Source organism: Oreochromis niloticus, linkage group LG16, assembly GCF_001858045.2.
Source record: "Oreochromis niloticus isolate F11D_XX linkage group LG16, O_niloticus_UMD_NMBU, whole genome shotgun sequence".
NCBI classification, from domain to species: domain Eukaryota; kingdom Metazoa; phylum Chordata; class Actinopteri; order Cichliformes; family Cichlidae; genus Oreochromis; species Oreochromis niloticus.
In genome coordinates this window covers 20550378-20573108 of record NC_031987.2, presented here as the reverse complement: position 1 = coordinate 20573108, position 22731 = coordinate 20550378, and the positions used below count along the sequence as shown (strand labels likewise).

General features: G+C 40.4%; 3 protein-coding genes across 4 annotated transcripts in view; 1 reads left to right on the top strand and 2 right to left on the bottom strand.

Moving 5' to 3' along the window:
- The first annotated feature begins 4129 nt into the window (after positions 1–4129).
- LOC100697445 (gastrin-releasing peptide receptor) lies at positions 4130–11653 on the top strand. Its single transcript, XM_003452924.5, has 3 exons — positions 4130–4767; positions 6199–6550; positions 8699–11653. The coding sequence occupies exons 1-3, from the start codon at positions 4349–4351 to the stop codon at positions 9011–9013; spliced, it is 1086 nt and encodes a 361-aa protein (XP_003452972.1). The 5' UTR covers positions 4130–4348; the 3' UTR covers positions 9014–11653.
- Positions 11654–13852: 2199 nt separating this feature from the next.
- On the bottom strand, positions 13853–19405 carry asb11 (ankyrin repeat and SOCS box containing 11). The gene is made up of 7 exons (XM_003452925.5): positions 19039–19405; positions 18703–18782; positions 18494–18601; positions 16574–16724; positions 16360–16494; positions 14597–14785; positions 13853–14352 (listed from the first exon to the last, which is right to left on the bottom strand). The coding sequence occupies exons 1-7, from the start codon at positions 19133–19135 to the stop codon at positions 14228–14230; spliced, it is 885 nt and encodes a 294-aa protein (XP_003452973.1). The 5' UTR covers positions 19136–19405; the 3' UTR covers positions 13853–14227.
- A 535-nt stretch (positions 19406–19940) lies between these two features.
- The window catches only part of piga (phosphatidylinositol glycan anchor biosynthesis, class A), a 28280-nt gene continuing 25489 nt past the window's right edge, over positions 19941–22731 (bottom strand). For both annotated transcript variants that reach the window (XM_019352800.2, XM_003452927.4), the window contains exons 6-7: positions 21599–21805; positions 19941–20536 (exon numbers count right to left, since the gene is read on the bottom strand). In XM_019352800.2, the coding sequence (XP_019208345.1) occupies positions 20294–20536; positions 21599–21805 (450 nt within the window). In that variant the 3' untranslated portion in view covers positions 19941–20293. The remainder of the gene's footprint in view (positions 20537–21598; positions 21806–22731) is intronic.

Genomic DNA, 22731 nt, shown 5'->3' with positions numbered 1-22731 from the left:
CCAAAATCAAACTGCAGCTGCTGCAAACCGTTAAGGAGATCAGCAAACATCAAATGATTAATAAGGCTCTCCTCCGTCACGATCCAGTATCCTGCTTGTTTGGTGTTTTAGAAAGATCATCTCTAAATAAGCTGAACTGAACGCGTGACAGACAAGTTTTCTAACCCCATCAGATTTGCTTAGTTTGATGTGAGTAGCATTCTTGTAACTGGTACTAATTTACCATGAATAATACAATAAAATGATTTCAATTGAATCAATAGTGCTGTCTTTTCTGCTGTGTATTAGAAGAACTTCTTTCAGAGCCTGTATGCACACATCAGTGCTGTGTTTATTTCTGAAACCAAGCTGAACATCAGTGGTTTTATATTCTCAAAGCCTTGACAGCATGCTAGTCAGAGCAACTGGCCTGTAGTTTTCTGTGCTGGATTTTACTTAACCAGTTTTGTCTGTGAAAATGTTCTATTTCGTACCAACAGAGCAGTTAACATGTAGTCTGGTAGGACGCCACGCATTAACAATACAACGTGAGCAATGCTGAGATTCTTCTGCACAGATCAGGGCTCCATGCTTTGTTCCCTGCCAAGTTCTCAACAGCATAGCACACTTCATCCCGCCTAACAACACGCTCATTGTTAGAAACCTCACCAACATTAAACTTATCACTTTTAACACAGTTAGGAAATTCCCTACAAAGCTTTTCTCCACATTTCAACAACATTTTCAGCCCCAGAAATCCCATCAGGACTGGCTGCCAGAGGCGTCTTACTATTGTTAACAACCTCTTTCCAAAATTCATACAAATTATTCTGCAGCAGCTTTTTGTCCATGGAGTTTGCCCTCATGGCCTGCTCATTTCTTTTAATAAAGCACACTGCACATTTAAATCTTGCATTCGCACATTTCTTGTGTTCATACTCTGGTCCGTATCGAGCTTTACCTGATAAAAGCCACTTTTTAAAAGCTTCTTCAGACTATATATAGAGTTCAGATCCAGGGATAGGATTATATGGTTTTAGTCCTCTTTTGAAAGAATGGTTCAGCACCATCATTAAAGCCTAAATCAGTATTGTGACTTTGATTCTCCCAGTTCATGTTTTCGGCATCAAATGGTACATCAGTGGTGCCTTTATCGGTCTGTAAACTGTACTTTCATTTCCCATTTTTTTTCACTTTTTTTGTACTTTGTCAGTATAGACAGACTCACAACACTAAATGTCATAGCCAAAGGTATGTGGTCTGCTGTGGCCAGGTCATTTAAGAGCCTATTAGCTATGTCCTGCTGAATGTTCCTCCTTGTAGAAACCTAAAATGCTTTAACCAAACATGTATAGCACTGCTCCATCTCCATATTATTCCTTCACATAAAACCACATTTGGAGCCATGTAATCCACTGGCTTTTCTTTACCATACTTATTTCCCCTGCTCACAAATTCCTTGTTTGGTCTTTCTGATGCATTCATCTCTACTACAGTGTTTTCAACACAAATCCAGACTCTCAACCAAGAGAAACAGTCACAACAGCAGTAAACCTTAGAGCAACCTGATCCTAAGTTTATTAAATATTAACCCCACCCCCTTTTCCAGAATAATCAGTCAGTGCCCATCTCAGACCCCAGATGGGATCCCAGTTCTGTCATCGCATTTGTTGTGGAAATTTGAAATAAATCATGCTGCACACAGCCAGGTTGCCTTTGTTACAGGGTATAAGTAGTTTTACTGCTTTATTGTGTCTTTTATTGGTTTAGCTTTATAGTATGCTTTTATGCGTGTTTGTATATATATGTTTCTCACTCACTATCAATAACTCCACAGTTTTCCCTTCTCCTCAGGTTAAGAGCCTTGGTGTCATCCTAGACAGTTCACTTTCCTATAAATCTCACATCAATAATCTCACCCGTTCTGCCTATTTCCATCTACGCAACGTTAACAGATTGCGTCCTTCTCTTTCTTGTCCACAGTCTTGTTACCTCCCGTATTGACTACTGCAATTCTCTTTTGCATGCTCTCCCCCAAAAATCCCTCCATAAGCTTCAACTGGTTCAGAACTCTGCTGCTCGCATTATCACTAGACACCCCTCCTACCAGCATACCACCCCTGTTCTTCAGGAACTTCACTGGCTCCCAGTGAAATTCCGGATAATACACAAACTTCTTCTGCTCACCTTTAAGGCCCTTCATAACCTCGCTCCTCCTTACCTTTCTGACCTGTTAACCACCACCTTTTCTGCCTGCTCACTTCGATCTTCTTCTTCTATCCAGCTTTCTGTGCCTTCTTTCCGCCTCACCACCATGGGAAGCAGAGCTTTTAGCTGCTCTGCTCCCAGGCTGTGGAACTCTCTACCCCAAGATATAAGAAACATCGGTTCTCTCCTCCAGTTTAAATCTCAACTCAAAGCCCATCTGTTCAAATCTGCATATTCACTGTGAACCCACTGTTTGTTAATTTTACCTTGTGCTTTGTTATATTGTTCTTCATTTTGTCATTGTTCTATTATGTGTTTTATCCTATTGTACAGTGTCCTTGGGTGTCTTGAAAGGTGCTTTATAAACAAAATTTATTATTATTATTATTTGCATGCTTTTATTTTGAAGTATTTTTCCTACCCACACCTTAGTCAAAGATTCTTGACACCTGCTCACACTGCATAAAAGATTGTGTCACAGAGCATGTACAGAAGTGGCACATGCATGAAGATTGCAGAGCTTCAGCAGAGAGAGCAACAGGATGGAGAAGCCAGACAGGAGACTGGCCCTGGAACTGGTGTTCGGTATGATGGAGGGGTTGTATGCAGAAAGGTCTTTCTCAGCGAGACACAACCAATGAAAAGAGTGATTTCTGTGGCAGTTGGTGCTAGAACATCTATTTCAAGACTTTTGCACAGTCAGCTTTATGAGTTTTCTTTACATTTGTAAAAGGCTCAAAAAACAGTACACACAGCCTGACAGCACTCTGTGCACACCTCTGTAAACTAATAACATTTATAGAGAAAACCTTTCAATCTGTCATGGTCAGATAGCACACTCAGAATATTGTGTGCAAACGCTACCTTGTACATCACCGTGATATATCTGAAGGATTATTGACAGTTTCACTCAGTGAGGCCAGTTTGACACAGAGAAAAAGCAGAATCTTAAAAATCACCATCACAATAGTGATGATGAAAAGATAATTGGAAAATAAGGGGGAACAGAAATTTTGAAAGGTGTGACCTTCCCTATGTGGTCAAATTAACAGCTCTCCTCCTACACTGAGGAGACCATAAAGCGGCTGAGTCATCAGTAACACATGAATATGTAACTGATGACTTTAGCAGCATGAAATATAAGGCCTGGTTCAGAGCCAGATAGAGGCACCGCATAGGTCTTAAAAGTGGGACATATTGGATGATATATGGTGACATTTTGTCATAACTAAACGTGTTATCTCCCTATTTAAGAAGCAGAAATGAAGCCAATATGACAATCCAGAAGTTGGACTTTGTCCAACGTTGATGTATCTCCAGAAGAAACAAACTATTTAAATATATAATCGTGTTTTGTTTGCAGCTTGACAAGAAAACACCATCCGAAGAAAAAGAGAGGAATGTTGTACAGATTGTATCAGGAAGCAGTCTTTTAATAAACAATGTAAACAGTGACTGAGTGACAAGAAGCTGTTGAGACGTAGGTGCACTTTGAGTTATTGGCATACACCGCCGGCTCATGAAAAACGTTAAACATGAACATAAGCAATATATAGAGCATGTTATGTTCAATAAAGATTATTTATGCTGAGCACAAAATGGTGAAATATTGTGTAGCTGAGCTACATAATTCACCTTTCTTTTACAAGTGCTGTCTAACCTAACGTTTTTAAAAGCTTCATATTGAATTCCACAGCACATCCAATAGAAGTCCATTGTTAACCAGTATGATTAAAAACAAATCCACTTGATGGCATACGTGAAATCTCTTTATGTTGTAGTTAAGTCCGATTATCGTGAGTTATACTGATCTTTAAGGCATCTTGATATCATTCTGTTACCAAATGCGCAGCGTAGCCTCAATTTTACGCACTCCTTTGGTGTCAGTCTTCCCTGATTCCTTCATATCAATCATATTCTTGGATTCCTACTTAGAAAGTATGTGCATATCAACATGTAAATAGCCCTCCCAGCCTCTCAGTGAGGAATATGTTGATTTTAAGTGTCTTTAACACATAATGGTAAGTGTTCTGTCAGATCACACTATACCCCCCATTCTTTAAGCCTGTGACGCACGCGTGAGCAGGGAGGTATAGTTTATAAAGGCAGCCAACAAAGGCATGATTATTAGGACTGAAATAGCAGACTGAAGACCTCCGATATGTCGCTGGAGGATCCGTTCTTGTTAACCCCTGAGGACAGCACAGTTCTGCTCCTGAATGTTTCCAGGGTATTTTGGGAGTCCGCCGGAGAGCAGCAGCACCGCTTCAGCATCTGGCTCCCTGGTATCGGCATCGCTGCTATCTACGGGATCATCATCATCGTGGGGCTGATTGGAAATGTCACTTTAATGAAGACGTGTCTGCTGGTGAGGTCCATGCGGACGGTGCCCAACTTATTCCTGTCCAGTCTGGCTCTGGGGGACCTGCTGCTGCTGGTGACCTGCGCGCCGGTGGATGCCAGCCGGTACTTGGTGGACGAGTGGCTCTTCGGCCGCGTCGGATGCAAACTGATCCCTTTCATCCAGCTCACCTCGGTGGGAGTCTCCGTGTTCACTCTCACTGCTCTCTCCGCTGACCGGTACCTGTCGCACAGCCAGTCTGAGCTGCTATAACTCTTTGTGCTATTCTGTTAACGGCAGGATATGATGCTTACAAATGATGGGGGGAAATGCGCTTTTACGCATGGCTCCAGCATTGTAGACACAAGATGTAGAAAGTCTAATTTTAAAACAATCAAATTGCTTCCAAAAAATATTTTTATTATTTGACTGTTTGTGTAGTTCAGTTAACTCCTCTTTGTAAAAAGCTCTTAGAATCAGTGCTAGGCAGATGTTTTTTTTTTTCTCTCGATTTATGTTTTAAAATGCTGCAGGAATTTTATAAATAACAATTTGTTTAATAAATGCAAACAGCATATGGTTTAACAGATTTGAAAAAAATATATATATTTAGAAAGCAACCTGAGCTAGATGATGAACTAATCTCTAATCGATTAATCTCATGCACAGTGTTCATATTTTCCCACATGCAAAAACAAGCATGCACCACTGCAGTGTCCCTGAATCCTTTGGGTTAAATGAAGAATCGGTTCTGTTGGTTTAAATGAGATTTTAGAGGAACCCGATAGACATCGGGCTCTTGTTGGAATACTAAGTGCGCTATTATTTGTATAGATTGATTAAATATAGATAAAGCTTCACACTTGGGGGTCCGTACCCCTGCACAGAGTCAGAGGCGAAAAAGAAAAAACAATGATCTGAGCAGAAAAGTGGAAAAATATCTGTCTGTCAGACTCTCCTCAGATCTTTGAGAATTAAACAATGACTTTGTTGCCCCAGAAAATCATGAATGCAGTACAAAGAAAACATTTTCTTGTTGGTTAAACCAATCATTAAAAATATTATTTCATTCTCCTGTAGTTGCCAAAAGGGTTTTCTTTTAGATATTGACTTCACACATGCATAGATGAGTGCACGTCCAAGGATGATTAGTCATTGTGCTGATCTAAGATCAAAAACAGGATCCGGGTGAAGATTGTAGTGAAGCAAATGTCTGAAAATGCGTCGAGGACGCTTTGAGTTTCCAGTGTGTTTAATTATCCTGCAAATTTAATAAAGACACAGGAAGATCGTGACAGTCAATCAAGCTGATTGCAGCGTAGCCATCAAAGTGTTTTTCTGTTTGTTCACTGCTTTGCTGCTATTAAGATATCTTGTAGGAAAACACTGAGCCACAGTTGGAGTATTTAACACCAGCTGTAATTAGCATTCTGACTCCCGCCACAGGAGCTTTTCTCATCTTCTGCTTCCTTTCATTCAAAGCCTGCTTTAATTTTCTCTGCCACAGGGAGATAATTTGGTTTGATTAGAAAAAAATCAACCGTGCCTGCTGTTAAAAATCAGCCACGAGATAATCATTTTTCCTTTTTTGCGGTTGTTTTTGATTGCATGCGTAATGAAGAAACTGCACTGAGCTCATCTTCATTCACAAATGCTGTTTCTTCCTCTAGGTACAAGGCTATCGTCAAACCGCTGGACATCAACAAGTCCAGTGCTGCTCTGAGCATCGGTTTACGCGCAGGGATGATCTGGCTGCTCTCGGTGACTCTGGCTGTGCCCGAAGCCGTCTTCTCCGACCTGCACACCTTCACCACCAGCCACACCAATGAGACGTTTGTGACCTGCGCCCCTTACCCTCACGCGGGGGAGCTCCACCCGAAGATCCACTCCACCGCCTCATTCCTCATCTTCTACATCATGCCCCTCTTCATCATATCTGTCTACTACTGCTTCATCGCTCGCAGTCTGGTCAGAAGCTCCGCGGACATCCCCGCCGAGGGACACCTGCACCTTCAGAAGCAGGTCAGACCCCGGGCTCTTCTTATTCTGCTCTGAAATGCAGAACAGATTCATCTTTTTGCTGTTTTTTTCTTTTCATTTTTCTTTTTGAGGATGATTCTGTTCTGATCTGAGAAGATTAGACACGGGACTCACAGGGCTCCACACAACAATTAATTAGCTTACCACTGGGTGCAGGGGTAACAGCTGTATCCAAAGTCTTAATTCACTTTAATTGGCACATTTTATCCAGATTAACATCTTCAGGAGCTGGAGCATTTGTTGCTGGGACCCTACTGATCCCCACTGTCCATTAAAGTTTCATTCCTACTCTAAAAACCCAGAAACTAACCTGCACTGGGAGCCGAGGATCAGTCAGCGGTCAGTTAGTTGGCTGAAAGGCGATTAGGTGGACTAATTTGTCTTTATTTCAAAGTCAACAGAGACCGGGAGAGACAAAGAGAAAGAAACTGTGGACATGATTCACACTAACTATCAGGTCATCGTACTCATCTATAATAATACTCAAAATTCTCGAATTTCTCAAATTTGTCTGATACTGAACCACATCTCTGAGTTTGCTGAGCACTTTGAAGATGTTAAACTGGGCCTCAGTGAATGAAGGACATTTTTCACTCAATGCACTAAAATCAAACGGTTAATAAAGAAAAAAATTAGGATGTGCTGATAATGAAAGTAATTGCTGGCCACTGTCTGAAAACACATTGTTGGGTTTTTAGTTTTTTGAAGGTTTTCTGTATTTTTTTCTTCTTTTACTCCTCTGGTTGCCTGGTAACGTCTTCCAGTAAAGGAGTCCCTGAACCCCTGATTAACTGCAAATTATAGTTGAAAATTAAGGTTTAGTGCAAATAAAAAAAAGAAAAAGAAAACCACGTTTTTATCTGCCAAAGTGAAAACTTCCCTTTAGTTCACAAAAACACAAACACAACCTTAGACTGTAGACTTTTATGTCTAATGAGGCCTTCGTAATGGTGTTACACACTGGGTTAATTGCTTAGTAAAGTCCTGTTTTGAAGCTTCAACTTAAAAGTTCTGGCCTTTGCCATCCTAGGTTTATGAAACCAAGTGTGACAACTTCACATTCATGATCCTTCATTTATGCTACAGTGACTGTGTCCAATATTCATATGTATTTGCGTACATAGAGCCTGTTGAGAGAGTTTTCAACCAATGCAAATGCACTCAAAAATCCCAAATGTTGCTCAGCATTAATGATGATGTGCATCAGCTGATTAGTTAACATATCAGGGGGACAGGGATGGGAGCAACAGCAGAGTTCACCAGAAATGTGAACAAAATACTTTTTCCATTCAGGCTTGTGTTGATCCAGTTCTTACTCTACCAGGGTGCTGCAGTCTATCCCTGATACTACAGGTACACCCTGGACAGGTCACGGGCCTGTGAGACAGACAACCATTCAGTCTCACATTCACTCTTATGAGCAATTTAGAATCACCAATTAAACCAACCTCACTAACTGCATGTCTTTGGATTGTGAGAGGAAGCAGGAGTACCTGTGAGAACCCACGCAGACACAGGGTAAACTGTGTCTATGTGGGTTCTCCCCACTCCACACAGGAAGGTCCCGACCAGAAAACACTTTTCTTTCACTCTTCTCCCCAGCTGACTGATGGACCAGCAGCACACAAGCTGGAGTATCGACAGACCAGTTGCACCACATATTTCTGACACTGTGCCCATCTGACAACTGACAGTTTCTGCATGTAGACAGGCCACGCACGGACTGCAAAATGTGATAGCTTCACTGAACAAAAAATTCTCCACAAGTCAAACTGTTAATGCCAAATGATTCTCTACAGCACACCTTGCTTTATTGCTTCTTTTACTCTAAATTAGACCTTAATTTACAAAGTACATATCACGAAAGACTCAAAAACACTTAAACAAGTGACTGAGACCAAAACTTTATCAGCAAAGTGTTCACTGGGGTCATAAATTCAGGGCAAAGTTAGGTAATGTCCTCACAGACTTCTATACAGGCAAACTTCTCTTTTAAACCAGAGCAGTCGCCCCCTGCTGGCCATTGCAAGAATCATTTGGCTCTACTTTTCAGACCTAAAGCTCCACCCATCCATCCATCCATCCATTTGATGCAGAACTTACTGTCTCCTCTCTCTCCTCTCCTGTCAGATCAGGTCCAGGAAGCGTCTGGCTAAAACTGTGCTTGTGTTTGTCGGCTTGTTTGCGCTCTGCTGGCTCCCGAGTCATGTGATCTACCTGTACCGCTCCTACCACTACGACCAGGTGGACACGTCGCTGGGCCACTTCATCGCCAGCGTGTGCGCTCGCATCTTGGCCTTCACCAACTCCTGTGTGAACCCATTTGCTCTGTACCTGATGAGCAAAAGCTTCAGGAAACACTTCAAAAAGCAGCTGCTGTGCTGCTCCGCTCCCAGAGAGCTGCGCAGCCAGAGCAGCAGGAGCACAAATGTAACGACCGTCTGAACCAATCCGTGTTCATGAACTTCACACCCATGCTTCGGTAGGATTTGAGCCACTTTTGAGTTCAGTAACATGATAGAAAATTATTATAAATGAATTAAAGATCCTCTGAGGTCTAAGTTGTCGTGACCTCAAACCAAAGTCTAAACAATCAGAATATGTAATTTTGGTTCTTCATACATTGTTCTCCAAATTCTTGACAATCAGGGAACAACGACCACATTTAAAATGTTTCCAGTTTCAAAAATTGTCAGAAAAAAGTTTGTTTTGGCCTTATATGTGGTCAGGGTTACCAGCTATCACAACTTATGCCCTATACCCCCCAAACACACACGCATGCACACCGCAAAAACAGTTGGTAAACAAAAAACCTAATTCCTAAGGTTCTCAGGCTGCTTGTCGCAAATATTGTTTACTCGAGGTGAATACTTTTTGTACTAAGTCTAATGTGAAAGGAACCAATTATGCTTATTTCATAGTTTCAGTTTACATCCTAACAAGAACAGAAAGGAGCATGATGTCTCTCTTTGGTAAACATGACTCTGATTGTGTGCCTATTTTAAGACATTATGGTGGATTAAGTGTTTAATTTATAAGCTGTATATAATTTAATTTACGGCTAGAATACACAGGCTGTATATGAATTGATTAATTACAATTATAGCCTAGCCATCCATCCATTAAATATCTATGGTTCTATATATAAGCTTTATATAACTGAAATCTGTTTTGTGTGAAACTGTATAAATCATATCTAGTAAAATACAAGCAGATGTTCTGGATAAACTAAAACCACTGCTTAATGTTGCAGGCCGTGCCTGCCATAGGTTACTGTATAAGGAAATGTATGATGAGTTGATCTCAGTGCTACACAAAAATAGAAAGGAAAAAAAAACATACACTCATGAGCTACTTTTTTATGTACACCATACTAGTACTGAGTTAAACCGAGTTTGATGGAAAAAGGTACCTGTAACAATTTTCAGAGATTTCTCTTCACAATGATACGACAACATCACAGAGTTGCTGCAGAACAGCTGCACATCCATGATGTTCCAACACATCCCGAAGCTGCTGGATTAAGATCTGGTGACTGTGGAGGCCATTTGAGTACAGTGATCTCATTGTCTTGTTCAAGAAAAGGGGTTTTAAGGGAAAAATCACCCACGCCATTAAACCACCAGCAGCCTAAACAATTGATACAACGCAGGATGGATTTCTATGTTCATGTTTATGCCAATATCTGATCCTACTAGTCAAAGGGTCCAGCAGGAATTAAAACCCGTTGAACCAGGCAACGTAGCCTCAGTTTCCAGTCCTTAGCTGACAGGAGTGGCACCTGGTGTGGTCTTCTGCTCCTGTAGCCCATCCAGAGATGCTCTTCTGCAGACCTGGGTTATTTGAATTAATAATGCCTTCCTATTAACTCAGATGAGTCTGACTATTCTCCTTTGACCCTGAAATCAATAAGACATTTTCACCCAGAGAACTGCAGCTCGTTGAATATTTTTTATTTTTCAGACCATTCTCTATAAACCCTTAAGAGGGTTTTATGGGAATAAGTCCAAGGAGATCAGCAGTTTTTGAAACAAACAATATCATGTTCAAAGTCACTTAAATCACATCTCTTCCACATTGTGATGCTCGGTTTGAACTTCAGGAGGTCGCCTTGATCATGTCTACATCCCTAAATGCATTAAGTTGCTTGCATGTTATTGGGTAATTAGATATTTGTGAACACTTAATAAGGTGGTCAGTGAGTGCATTTGAATATGAACATCTGTCAACCTATAATCCTAAATATAAAAAAATAAGTTATATGAAGTCTTCTTTAAAAACATGATGCAGACTTGTTGATGTAAAACCACAAACCACGCAAAATAAAACTGATGTTGTTGTATATTATATAGTTTTCTGTTGCATTAAATGACGTGTTCCACTCCCACTTGCGTTGTGAACCATGCATGAAATGGCTCAATGTTTATTTTGTTGTTTGTTTATATCTACAGTATGCCATTTTTAAGGAAAAATGTCAGCGGAGGAGCGATCGTCTGTGACATTTGAAAGTTCATGAGCTGTAAAATATTCAAGCTGAACGCAGTAAATTGTGCGCTTCAGTGTACTGCAGAGAAACATTAAGCCACATTTATTAGCTGTTTTTTTTATCCCATTATTAAAACTGTGAGATATCACACGTTGTGTGTGCAGTAATGTGAGGTAGTGAAGTGTTGATTGCTTGTGTACAGCTGTGCAGTGTATCAGTTGCATCCAGCAGATATTTGTTGCTACAGAGTAAGATGTTTGAAGATTAACCCAACAGCCTTTTTTTTTTCTTCTTTTGATGTATTGCTGCAGCCATTAAAAGCAAGCAGTTGTTGTTTCATCTCTTTTATTTGGATGAATATTCAATTAAATTTTTATTTTGTGACTAATTTTTAGTCACGAAATATAACCTCAACTGCTCTGTGTCGTCCTTTATCGGAGTAAGAATGTAAATCCCAACAAAAATGAATGTACAGTGGTAAAAATGTGAAGAATAAACAAACATAAAATGGCCTTATTAGTCCAGCATCAACTTAGAAATAACGGATGCCTTCTTTCTTAACATTTTGCTGTATTATTATCTCCGGTTTTCCTTTTAAGCAACCTTTTTCTGTGTTTCGTTAAACCTAAATAAATATAAAACCTGGGGATGAGTTCGTTTGTATCGTAATAAAAAGTCTTTCACTGAGCTGGTAGTGTGACCTTTTCCTAATGAGCGACTCGACCGAACGGAGCTCGAAACTGAGACATAAAATCATCTTGTCGGTAATAATTATATTTAATTGCCTGATTGAGTTTTTTTGTAATGTCTGAATGAATCAGCAATGAATTAAGACTTAATTTTATATCAGACGTTTGATGGTAAGTGCTGAATTTCAAACTGAGCAGCAGGAGACTCATTAAACGCACACCTTTACAAATCAGCGGTACATGCTGTATACAGCCCTTACAAAGCCTTTCCTTAAGGCTGAGGTTTTTCTTTGCTGTCTAGGTAAAGACACGTCAAGTTAAATCTGTTCCAACAAGTTCTTTCAGGTCTTTGCAGAGGTGACCTTTCAGAGTGACATTTGAAGTCAGAAAATTAATTCCCCCTGAGCAACACCAGCCACAAAACACACTCTAACCCTCAGTTATTTGGATCCTTTACTGCCGCTGCTGTTTTCATTCAGTTTATTTTGTTTTTATTTTTCTGCCCCTCCTTATTAAACTCTTATTTTGAGCCACGGCTTGTGCAAGTACACAAATGTATCATTCACACGCAGCTCAGTCGTAATCAAGCAGAAAACAGAAGCTTTGTTCTCTTCAGGATGGCGTCTGAGGAGGGTCTTGTGACATAAATACACTCATCACCCACTTTATTTTTTTAACTGCTCATTAACAGAAATATCTAATGAGCCAATCACATGGCAGCAAATCAGGACATTTATCCATGTAGCCATAGTCAAGATGCCGTGTTGAATTTCAAACTGAGCTACCACTGGGATTTTCCTGCATAGCCATCTCTAGAGTTTACAGAGAATTGAGTGAAAAGGATAAAATATCCACAGAGCAGCAGTTCTCTTGGAGAAAATGTCTTGGTGATGTCAGAGGTCAGAGGGGAATGAGCAGACTGTTTCAAGCTGGTAGGAAGGCAACAGTGACTCAGAGAAGGCAAAGAAATGCAGAACATCTTTGAATCCACAGTGAAATGAAGCAAATGAGCTACAGCAGCAGGAGAACACATCAGGCTGGAATTCACACAAGATCATCAAAACTGGACAACAGAGGATTTAAAAAATGTTTCCTGGTCTGGAATTCTGCTGCAACATTCAGATGATGTATCATTGATTAAGGCTGCTGGGGGTGTGATGGTGCAGGGACATTTTCTTGGGCATGCTGGTACCAACATCATGCAACATATCTGAGTATTGTTGTCCAAGTTAAGGACCATTCTGGACAGTACCTCCCAGCCACTCCATGAGGTCCAGTCCCAGGAGCACATTCAGTGAAAGACTTGGATTACCCTAAATGCACCACTGACCAACACAGGAAATCATTCCTGCCTGTGGCTAACGTGCGGTACAATTCCTCCATCTAAAACACTCAAATACACACCGCAGCACATCCTCCACAGAAAAAATAAAGTCAACATGATATAAAGTGCACCTCAACTTCAACTATTTAATTAGGTGTAATATACTGGAAAATGTATAACTACAGTGTTTTGTGTTTATCAGGGCTATTTTGTTATATTTTGTAACCTTGTAATATATTGTATTATTTGACTTAGTTCAGTTAGTTACTGTTCTAATGTTCCATATCACAAAGCTCAAATCATCTAGTTTTTTGAACATGACGACAGGTTCGCTGTGACCAAACAGTTTCTGCAGTCACCAGATCGAATTCCAGCAGAGCATCTATGGGATGTGGTGTAATGCAAGATTTATGTCATGGAAGTGCAGCTTCCAAGACATAACGCTCATGGAAGCTACTATGAAAGATTCCACAAATAAAAACACAGAAATGTGAACAAAACAGGCCACATGTAAAGTATACACAACCATTGGAAACATTTATGAGAAAAATAATTTTAACATAAGATTTGTTTTTTTTTTATTTTTACATTCCTCTTCAAAACTTGCCACCTGCATTACCCAGAATGCAACTCTCTAACATTAGTGGTGCGAATTCTCCTGTGTTGTACTCATAGGCACACAGTCTGTGGCTGCTACAAAGCTACAAAAAGGTCTGATCTGCAGTTTTCACCCCCAGCTGATGCTTATTCAAATGACATCCACAAAGCTTCCCGTGGAGCTACAGTTTTTATACAACTTATTTTTTTAATATATGCACAAGTACTCCCAAACATAAAAGACTTTGATGTGTAAAATTGGCGATGTTCAACTTTAAAAACATTTTGGAATCATGTAAAATTCATGAGCGCTGAAAAGAAAGTACAAAAATACAAAAACCTGATACATTAAAGTCCCTGCAGGATGAACAGAGCTTATCCTGAAGCGTCCCTCCCTTGTATCCAAAATATTTCATTGAGCAATTCTCAGAAAGCTGTTATTATAATACTAAAAGCATCTGAATTGTGAAGCTACGGATGAAAACTCTCTGAATGTGGACGCCTTTTATCCTTTCTTTGTGAATGGCGAAGGAAAAAAAAAAGTGAAGGACGGCAGAGATGTGTCATCGGTAGAGGAGGAAGTCCTTGATACTGTGAGGGACAAAGAGGCTCGAGGCCCTGTACAGACGACTCCTTCCGAGACTTCGACGAATACGTAAGCGACAGAGCTGAGACAGAGAGCAGGGACCTGGGAACGGGAGACAGGTCACAGCTGTTAACAAAAGGAAGTGAGGGTCCTCTATGTAAGTGCAAAAAGGTCAAAGGTCAAGGTCAAGGTCAAATTTATTTATATAGGACATTTCCAGACAGACTATGCTGCACAAAGTGCTTAACAATATAAAAATGCCATTAAAAAGAAACAATGTAAAACAATAATAACAATATAAAACAATGATAGGACAATAAAAGAAAAAAGCACTTAAAAAACACACCTCTGCTCAGCAGTGCAGCTCTCACTGAGCTGTTTGGCTTCGACAGATCAAGAGGAGTCTTCGCCTCGGCGTTCCTGCGACACCCATCAGCTCCAAAGTCCAGGAGAAGATGCACAACGTCAGCTCCTCCCCCCAAAACTGCAGCATGCAGAGGACTTTCCAGCCCGCATCCGATCTGAACATCTGCTCCTGCTCAAACATGCAAACAGGCGGTTCAACACCTAACAACATGCAAATCACACAATTCTGATTAAAACTCATCCATGTGTTGTAAGTGATTTATTGTTAAAGCAGCATGTTGTTATATATTAGTAACTAATGAAAATTTTTTTATTTTTAATTCAAAAATAAATTCAAAGCACAGCTCTGATTAGTTTTGAGACTGGCTGCCACGTCTGACAGATTGGATTGATTAGAAAAGCTTTTAAACATGTGCTGATGTGAACTGTGACACCGAGTTTCTGCTCCGATGGAAAGCGAAAGAGAGAAACTGCAGAGTGTGCTACTAAAAGTAACTCAGAGCCCAGCAGGAACAAAAAATGTCAGCTGTATTTAAATATTATATGGCTGGAACGAACGGTTCTCTCATCTGTTGGTTCACCTTTGCTCAGCGATTATCGTTTCAAACGTGCAAAATCCAAGACAGACGTGTTAAATGTCAACTGACACCTTCAAGTGCCTCGGTTTGTCTGAGCCAAACTCGAAGATATGCAGTCTAGTTCGAGCATTTAAGTCCCAAAGATGAAAGGTGGCACAGAGAAAAGCTTCACAACAAAGTTATGTCAAAGGAAGAAATCCTCTCGTTTGAGAAAACACTAAATGAAATAATTAACTAGTCATTGCAACTCTGACTCAGTTTAAGAATCAAGAAGTTTTTTAAAAAAAATCTGATTCTTTCTTTCTGTTTTTTTTACAACTGTAGCGAATAAAAGAGCTGTTACTGTGTTTGCTGAAACAACTGTTTGATGGACTGGTTTGTGGAAAAAAGTGAAAAGTTTAACTCATTTAAAAAAAAATGAAAAGGCCCAGTCTATTATATAGACTGGGCCTTGAAGTGTCTTAGTTTTTATGACTGTACGTGATTTAAGATGAATCAGACGGGATTCTTGTTGTTTTACTTCTCACGATGAGTATCGTGGTGTAAAGAGCTTGAAAGAAGAAGGTAGCTGGACTTCGCTGAGGTTGTGAAGATGTTTCGCCTCTCATCTAAGACGCCTTTTCAGTTATGTTCTGATCAGAACTGAAGAAACATGATGGAGGAGAGGTGATACATTCAACTCTCTTTTGTTTCAAGCTCTTAAGACTACCAAGACCTACACAGAGTGCACTGTCGCAGTTTACACATTTGCTGAACATGAGTGAGATTCCTGGTTTGAAACTTGGGGTTGGGTCAGGAAGAGCATCCACTGTAACGTTTCTTCAACAGATTACATTAAATTTGTATCCAGTAAACTGAAAAATCTGGCAGCATTTGAAATATATAATATTGATATTTGAATTCTACTTAATGTGTCAGTAATAACAATCTAATAATATCAAAAATAAAAAAACAGAACACGCTCAGAGTAACCATAAAGCTCCTTCTAAGTATATTTAGCTTATATTTTACTTTCTTTAGTAAAAATCCTTCCTTTACCACAGAGATGTGTGTTTGCAGCTCTCTCTGGTATTTTATTTAACTTGCCACAGCTTGTATGTAATATTAGAAGTGAAACAAACAAAAAGCAAATGTGTGACTGGTGATTATTCTTGACTTATATTACCTGAATACAGCAGCACCTCTACGCAGGCTGCAGCCCGGGCCATGCAGGCAGAGTAGAGCGGCGTCCCAGCGTCCGGCAGCTCCAGATCAATCTGAGCTCCACGGGACAGCAGCAGCTCCAGACACTCTCTGTGATCTGGAGGAGAGAAAGATAAATGCTGACATGTAGTCCACATTTATAACGAGAAATTTCTTGCAGATGGATACCTTTGTACCTTTCTTGGCAGCCTCATGGATTGGAGATGCCAGCTGGTAGGTGGTGTGGATGGAGGCACTGTGCTGCAGGATGAGCTTGAGGCAGGCAGCACTCCCGCTGCTGCAGGAGTTGAAGAGAGGTGTGGCGCCATCTGTTGACACTGCCATTGCCTTGAGAATGACGTTTGTGAGAAAATGCATCCAAAAGAAAGGAGTGTACCTCATTTATTTATTCATGCATGTGACACAAACATACACAAACACTCGAACAGAGCAAACACACGAGACAACCAACAACTGAAAGCAGTTTTCCGCTCTGACCTTTCTCCAGAAAAAATCTAAACTCTTCAGCAAAAACACCAGATGTTGTTTAAGACATGTGAAAATAAAAATCTGTGTTAAATCAGGAGAATCTGTGAGTTCCCAAATGAGCTCAGCTCTTTTTGAACAGCACAGTTTCTGGCATCCTGTAGTGAAATTTACAGGAAAGTGAGTGCGATGCTCAAATCAATCAAATCAAGCACCTGAGACCTGACTGAGATGCAGATTTTTTTCAGCTGTAAATTAATTGGTTTACCAAAAGAACTGCATTAACTACACTTACACATAAGCCCTCACTAATATTCTGGTTATTTAACTGGACAAGCTAATATGATTTTAAATATAGGGGTTGTTTTTAATACTTGAAGGCCTAAAGTCCATCTGCTGGGTTTACTCTCTTGTGACACAATACCAAGTCTTTATATCAACTTTACAATGATAAAATTAATTGTTAGATTCCCCACCCCCAGTGTTTTATTAGTGTATGTGAAGTTCAGGATTGAGTTTCAATCCATCAAATACTTTTCAAATCAAAAGTGAAGGGATCCGCTTTCATGTATGATCAAAGCAATGAGACGGTACATAAATTCGTAACACTAAATACAAAATATCAGATAAAATAATTTGTTTTATGAGTTCAAAAATAATCTTTATTTGGAAAAAAAGACTTTTAATCCCTGCATTTCCAACCCAAATGCTCTTAATTTAATATATTTTTCAAAAATGTAGCCTTTTCTGTAACCTCTTTAGGGCGCATCTGTACATGATTTCAAAGTTTTGAGGTTCTGAAACGTGTTTGAGACCATGCTAGCACAACAAAGGAGTGTTGACGATAAGACATTCTTACAGTGGCTTGCAAAAGTATTCTGCCCCCTTGAACTTGTCCACATTTTGTCACATTACAGCCACAAACATGAATCTCCAATCGTGAATCTGTGGCAAGATCTGAAAACTGCTGTTCACAAACGCTGTCCATCTAATCTGACTGAGCTGGAGCTGTTTTGCAAAGAAGAATGGGCAAGAATTTCAGTCGCTAGATGTGCAAAGCTGGTAGAGACATACCCTAAAAGACTGGCAGCTGTAATTGCAGCAAAAGGTGGTTCTACAAAGTATTGACTCAGGGGGCTGAATAATTACGCACACCCCACTTTGCAGTTATTTATTTGTAAAAAATGTTTGGAATCATGTATGATTTTCGTTTCCTCTTCTCACGTGTACACCACTTTGTATTGGTCTTTCACGTGGAATTCCAATAAAACTGATTCATGTTTGTAGATCTAATGTGACAAAATGTGGAAAAGTTCAAGGGAGCCGAATACTTTTGAAAGCCACTGTATACTTCTGTGGGTTTTTTCTTTTTTTTGATGAAACCTTAATCCTAGACAAGTTAAACAGAATCATTTTCCAAGTCCTTGTTTGTCTAAGAAAGAAATACCAGGAGTGAGCGATGATCCCTTAATTATCTCACGTCACATACATCAACTTTATGCCTGACCTCACATTTGTTTTGGACAACAGCCAAAGGATCTATAATCTCCATCAGGCATCAAGTTCAAGGATACGCAAAATAAAACTTGTGGGTTTTTTGATGACAGAAAAATTAAACTCATCCTTCTTACATTTGCTCCATTATCCAAAAGAAACTTGGCACAAGCGTAACGACCCCCGAGGCAAGCCTCGTGGAGCGGCGTAATCCCATCCATGGTGACTGTGTCTACATGGAAGCCCTGCAGGGGGAGATCAGAGGATTTTCTTTGTACTTCTTTTCAAGAAGTCTTTGGGTTGTGCACTGTAAGTACTCGACGTACAAATTAAGATTTAAGGTTACCTGAGCGATAAGGGCTCTGAGGTGGAGGAGTCTGCCCTGAAAGGCCGCTTCATGGAGCGGAGTTCTGTCAGACCAGAAGTCTGAGACACAGAGAATCAAATTAGTTATGTTTCCACATTCAGAAAGCACAAAGACCAAGAGATCCTCCTCTCCACTGTAACCTCATCCACATACTTGATTTTCTGGTTTCTCAACATGACCCCAACCCTAAAATGCTAAACCAGTTTCATCCCAGATTTTATTGTCTACAGCAGCATCAGACTTTACATGGAAAGCTTTTAGGCCTGAAACACTGTGATGCAAAAACAAAACAAAACATACAAACATTAAACTCACCAGCCATCAGCGAGTTACACACCAACCCTCCGTAGACGGACAAAGGCCTCTCCCAAGGTTGCGACCACAGAGAAACGTCTGTTTGCACAGCAGCCATGATGAAAATGAAACAGCAGCAGATTCCTTCACCTCCTTCACCCAGCTCACCCAGCCAGATACACAAACCTGAATCCGGCCTTCCTCATTCTCTTATCTGGGCCCTTGGTCACCTCCCCCACATTACCACCTTCCACCCACTCTCACCCCAGTCCATGGCCAGAGTTAACGGTATGTGCATACATTACATTACAATAGCTGCTAGAATGATCTTGAGGCGTCTTCAACAAAGCACTTAAAGACACACAGACACACATAAGACCCTTAAATATATTATCGCCACATGAACTAAATGAAATGCCTTAAACTAACTAAAAAAAAAGTCCCTAGCTCCAGCAGAAACATTTTGTCTCAACATTGAACACATGCTGAACTTCTTGATATGATGTTCGTTTCTGTTTTGCAAATCCCCGTTGCTGACCCTGAAAAGCGACACCTCTTTATCAGCTCCTTTTTCACAAGGTTGTGATTTTTTTGGCACTCTTCCTTACAATCAGATTGATCTACAAAAATATTTCTTTGATGCCTCTCCAGGATCTGCAAAAATTACATGTGAGAACATAGTACATACCATACATATTAGAAAGTACACTTTAGTTCCCACGTTGGGTTGTCTGAAAGTTGACTTATCATTTGAAGAAAAAAAGAAAAGAAAAACAAGCTCCCAGGTTTCAAAGGAGTGGCAAACAAGAAAGCTACTTTTGGATGCTTCCTCATTCACAAAGGTATCGCAGCAGGTAGGAGTGTGTACTCCGCTGCACTACGGAGCCACGGCATTCATGATAAACAAACACACTCTGACACGCTTCATAAAACAGTGGATTTTATTTACAAAACAAACTTTGAGGTCTCTCGATAAGTAAGTTACAGTAGCTTTGTTTCCCTGTGAGCTTACAAGCAGCCAGCCCTTAACCCCCTCTGTTCAATGTCATCTTTACATTTTCCAAAAGTGCTTATAAATTCTCAAGGTGTGCAACAAATTCCAGTTATTTAAAAAAGTCTCTTCCCAGCTCCCTTTTGGTGAGTAAATGTAAACAAAATGTTAGTCCGCACCATGAAGATCACATACGAAACGTATATAAGCAGTTTGATGAGAGGCAGAGGTGCTGAGAGGTCACCGTCATCAACTTTCTGTTTCTGTTGCTCTCTCCGTGGCATGTCAGGAGTAAGCGTCATTTTTATTGCTCTTTTCCTGTCTCCACTGTTGTTGAGGGCCTGTGGCGTTGACGGCGAGATCCATGACCCCATCTGGCACCAGCCACTGCAGGAGCAGCAGGAAGAGGAAGTCCAGCACAGCCACAAACGCAAAGATGGAGCCAGCGACGGGGCCGCAGTGAGCCCTCAGCCTCCGTAACCGTCTGTCCAGGGGAAGAACTTGCTCTCCGACCACCCTGTCGTACACCTGACAGGGAAAAAACACGTTAATTACCTTAGTGTCCTTCAGTAGTTAAACATGTAAAGACCACCACCTAGGCATAAACTAGATTACATTTTTTTGAGGATTAGATTTGGATTTGTTTTAGAAATTCTAAAAACTGAAACAGACTTTTGTTGTTGTTTTGCTGTGTTTATTTTTTTCTAAATGCTGTGAAAGAAGAAGAAAAAATGGCTGATTACAGAATAGAAACTTCTGTATTTTAAAAACCTTTCTGGCTATTTGAATACAAGTTTTTATAGTTCACAGGGTGTACTTGAATGTGCCGTGATGTTTCACAGACCGGGCTCTGCTTACAAGCCGACATCCACTTCAGGGCTGACAGAGTGCACTAACACACTGCTAGCTTACTTGTAAAGTCATGCCATTGTTTAACAGAGCCATGTAGCACTGCCGAGCACTTTGAAAATAGCAAAAAACAAAACACTGTCAGGTCTAGCCGCCTTGCGTAACTATTGAGCAAAAGCTCGATAGAGAGAATTTCATACAGGAATTTGCATACAGCGGAGGTTTTCCCATACCTTTTAAGAGCATGTTTGTTAGAGAGTGGTTGCACTGACACAAAAATAACCATTAGAAATAATTAATGAACGAGCAAAGCTTGTCTCCAGGTTAGATGTGTTTGAGCATGTTGTACAATAAAAAATTAAAAAAAAGACACTCAAGATAAATTTGATGTGACTCAGTTTTTTATCTGTTTAAACCTCACAAGTTTCTAAGCATGAAACAAGAGAGAGCGTTTTTATAAATCAGATACTGTGGGAAATGTTTAGAGAAAACATGTTTATGCAAAGTTTGGTAACTTGGAAGCCTTATCTGATGTTGCAGTCGTCCGATGAGTTATCTGATCAAGATTCAGAGTAAGTGACTTTAAATTACCGTTTTCAATTTATGAAAATGTGATGAAAGAGCACACCTGTGTCTTTTCATACACAATAAAATCTTATGCTTTGATAGCATTTTCTTCAAAAATGTAAAACAAGCCGTTACATGCACACGGTCCAGTGTGGGCGTCTTTGGTGAACCTACTTTCTCGGTCCTCTCCGCAACATTCCTCCAGGTGTAGAGGTTTCGCACACGCGCGTGAATGGAAGCAGGCGACGGGACGTTGCCCGATCGTTGCAGAGCGATAACCGCTTCCAGACCGGCGCACAATGACCGGACGGTGGGTTCACACAGGGTAATCAAATCCTCAGGTAACACCTCAGGAATGCCTCCCACACGAGTGCTCACCACCTAAGAAAACAGAGACAAAAGAACAAAAAAACAAAAACAGATGCTGACACACAAATACACACACACACATCCAAAAAAGACAGAACAGAAAAACAGAAGTTTTCCTGACGTATAAAATATGTCATAGAATGATTATTAGCAATATTCCACTATGTGTGTTTGACCTCAAGCTAAATCTAGCACCACAGCTCTTTGTGGACACCTGAAAAAGGAAGCTCTGCTGTACCTGCAACCTCAAACAGTGATGTCAGGGTGTACCTACTTTCACATCACTATGGCAACGTGACAATTTCAATCAAAGATGTACAAAACTATAAAGATTAGGAGTCATGGAAAATGAAATGCAATGGGCAGCCACTTTATCAGGTACACCTGTTTAGCTGCTTGTTATAGCAAATATCCGATCAGCCAAAAAGAAGAAAATATTCCATGCTCAGGAGTTCTCTGGGAAAAAATGCCTTGTTGATGTCAGAGGTCAGAGGAGAATGATCAGACTGTCTCGTCCATCCATCCTGCCTTGCATCAACAGTGCAGACTGGTGTCGGGGTATTTTCTTGGCACACTTCAGGCCCCTGAGTACCAGCTGAGCACTGATCTTAACTGAGTACTGTTGGTAACCATGTCCATTCCTTTATGACCAGAGCATGCCCACCTTCTCATGGATGCTTCGAGTAGGATAACACACAGTGCCACAAAGCTCAAATCATCTCAAACTGGTTTCTTGAACATCACAATTAGCTCAAGTGGACTGAGCTTTGAGATGTGAAGGAAAGGGAGGTTCCCATTGTGGACGTGCAGCTGTCTGATGCTATCATGACAGCTGCACGTCCACCATCCATTTCTGTGCCATGAAGAATTTACGCAGTTCTGAAGGCAAAACAGGGTCCCACCCAGTACCTGCGAGGTATACCTAATAAATTGACATA

Coding starts and splice junctions, on each gene's coding strand:
- LOC100697445 (XM_003452924.5), top strand. CDS start 4,349: ATGTCGCTGGAGGATCCGTTCTTGTTAACCCCTGAGGACAGCACAGTT. Junction 4,768..6,198: donor ACTGCTCTCTCCGCTGACCG/GTACCTGTCGCA, acceptor TTCTTCCTCTAG/GTACAAGGCTATCGTCAAAC. Junction 6,551..8,698: donor ACCTGCACCTTCAGAAGCAG/GTCAGACCCCGG, acceptor CTCTCCTGTCAG/ATCAGGTCCAGGAAGCGTCT.
- asb11 (XM_003452925.5), bottom strand. CDS start 19,135: ATGGCTGCTGTGCAAACAGACGTTTCTCTGTGGTCGCAACCTTGGGAG. Junction 18,783..19,038: donor GTGTAACTCGCTGATGGCTG/GTGAGTTTAATG, acceptor TCTGTGTCTCAG/ACTTCTGGTCTGACAGAACT. Junction 14,353..14,596: donor AGCTGCACTGCTGAGCAGAG/GTGTGTTTTTTA, acceptor TCCCGTTCCCAG/GTCCCTGCTCTCTGTCTCAG.